This window comes from Priapulus caudatus, unplaced genomic scaffold (assembly GCF_000485595.1).
Source record: "Priapulus caudatus unplaced genomic scaffold, Priapulus_caudatus-5.0.1 Scaffold83, whole genome shotgun sequence".
NCBI classification, from domain to species: Eukaryota; Metazoa; Priapulida; class Priapulimorpha; order Priapulimorphida; family Priapulidae; genus Priapulus; species Priapulus caudatus.
Genome location: NW_014577144.1, coordinates 615,231 through 617,788, shown reverse-complemented (window position 1 = coordinate 617,788; position 2,558 = coordinate 615,231). Strand labels below are relative to the sequence as shown.

General features: G+C 48.6%; 1 protein-coding gene across 1 annotated transcript in view; it reads right to left on the bottom strand.

The window, feature by feature from the left end:
- Positions 1-157: 157 nt before the first annotated feature.
- LOC106804686 overlaps positions 158-2,558 on the bottom strand; it is an 18,147-nt gene continuing 15,746 nt past the window's right edge. The window contains exon 4 of the mRNA XM_014805963.1: positions 158-373. Coding sequence (XP_014661449.1) covers positions 340-373 — 34 coding nt within the window. The 3' untranslated portion in view covers positions 158-339. The remainder of the gene's footprint in view (positions 374-2,558) is intronic.

The window sequence follows — 2,558 nt, the reverse complement described above, 5'->3', positions numbered from 1 at the left end:
ACAACACACACACTACACCACACGCAGCACGCAGCAAGGAACGCGCACTGACACATCGGGGCGGGGCACAGCTTTCACGACCCACGCACCACACCACGAAGCACGTCACCCACGACATAACCGCCACCACGAGACTCCCCACATCACCACTCAACATCGCGTAGTCGGCGGCAGCGAGTCTCCTGAAGGGAGTTTCGCGCATGCCGCCAGGTTCGGGTAGCGCAGGTTGTTGCACGAGCGTCGACCGTTCGGTACTTGCTCGGGGTGACACCCCACCGGCTGAAGCCGCGTCGGCCGCATACCCGACAGGTAACGTACTGCTAACGTCCATCTTGGCATTCATACCAGTGTTCGCGCTGTTGTCAGTCGGTATCTGCACGCCGGCGAGGGCCAAAAGAAAGTAGGGAGAGAGAGAGAGAGTTTATCGGTCGTGCATGAGCGCGTAATGAGAGAGAGCGGATCAGTATTTGTAGAGAGTATTATATTTTCGCGAGCGGAGAGAAATAGAAGAGAGAGAGAGAGAGATGAGAAGATGAGAACGAGAGAGCGGCGTAAGAGAGAGAGAGAGAGGAGAGAGAAAGAGAGAGCGGACGAGAGAGAAGAGAGAGAGAGCGAGAGGGGGAGGAGGAGAGAGAGAGAAGGCGAGCGAGCGAGCGAGAGAAGAGCAGAGAGGAGAGAGAGAGAGAGAGAGAGAGAGAGAGAGAGAGAGAGAGAAAGCGAGAGAGAGGGAGAGGGGAGAGTTGTTACGCTCGGTGTTAACACACTGAGAAAACACGGATCACGGTATTTTTTTATACGGTATACGACTCTTGGAGGAAAGGCCAGAGAATATACTTGTTACAGCGAGAGAACACGTATTACGTTCTTATTATAGGACAGAAAAGGGAATATCTGTGTAACGGTAGGGAACACGTACCCCCTCTTTTTTATAGACCAGGCAAGTTATATCCTTGTAAAAGCAAATACCACGTATACCCAACCCCCTGTTATAAGGCTAGGCAAATAAATATCCTTGCAAAAGCAGAGACCACGTATGCTATTTAGGCCATACAGAACATCTCGTAACACTAATTACACTCGTAAACTAATTACACTCGTAACACTCGTAACACTAATTAGGGGCCTACTCGTAACACAATCGTAAGCGATTGGAATTCCGCTTGCTACGATCATTAGGATTTCCTGTTACACCAGACAAACATTTTTTTCCGCAAGGTGTCGCGCATGGGCACATCACGCCCGCGGCTAGTGTGGTAGCTACCGCTACTCACGAATGTCAGGGAACACTAGCCGAGTAACCGGCGTTGCTCGGGGAAAAAAACGCGTAGAAACAACTTTTAGAGCAAATTCAGCCACATTTATCCTACTAAAAAAACGAACTTTGTCTTTGCATTCCGCTATTTATTGATTTCGGACCCCCAAACTTGCCACGCTGTTAGTTTATCACCCTGAGGGTGTACTAAGCACATTTAAATGGCTACACTAAAAACGAATATCTCGAAGCAAGTAAATATTAAAAGTATGTATAAAACATAGCGGTTGTTATCGCAGGCAGTATATATGCACATGGCTGCCCGCTGTAGGATTTACGTAACTTTTCACAACATCTCTTAAACTTTATCTAAAACCTGATACGAACCCTCGGCTAGGACAAACATTTCGACGAAAATAGCGATGCCTAGATCCCATGTCCTATATAGTTTCGAATCGCATTTAATACCTGGCGTGAGCGACATTGTGGCTTTTCCAGGCAATCCCGCCAAAATCCCCAGGGATTTGATAGGAAGAAAATTATAGCAGAGGGAAGGAAATAAAAGTTCTCGCTGAAATGCTGCATAGCAACGAAACGACCTTGGTCTTGGACGAGCTAGGGTCCCTATATACAGATATGTATATCTGTATATAGGGACCCTAGGACGAGCATACGGGGAAACCGGTCAGACTCTCGCGCGCGCTCTCTCTCTCTCTCTCTCTCTCTCTCTCTCCCCCTCGCTCTCTCTCTTTCTCTTTCACTCTCTCACTCACTCACTCACTCACTCATTCACTCACTTTCTCTCTCTCTTTCTATCTACCTCTCTAACTTTCTCTCTCTTTCTCTCTCTCTCTCTCGCTCGCTCGCTCGCTTTCTATCTATCTCTCTAACTTTATCTCTCTCTCCCTCTTTCTCTCTCTCTCTCGCTCGCTCCCTCGCTCCCTCGCTCGGGTGGGTAACTCTGCGCATGAACGCGTCAGCCGGGCGGCGTGTCGGCACGTACGGTTATAAAAGAGCCGTTAGCGCGCCGACGATAATTGGCAGCTGGCGGAAGATGGATGACCCGACGATGACGTTAGCTGTCGCGACACCTACTCGGCGACCGATGAACGAGAGAGAAAGAGAAAGAGAGAAAAAGAAAGAGAGAGAGAGAAAGAAAGAAAGAGATGGTAAAGAGAGAGAGAAAGAGAGAGAGAGAGAGAGAGAGAAAGAGGGAGAGAGAAAGAGAGAAAGAGAGAAAGAGATGGAAAAGAGAGAGAGAAAGTGAGTGAATGAGTGAGTGAGTGAGTGAGTGAGAGAGTGAAAG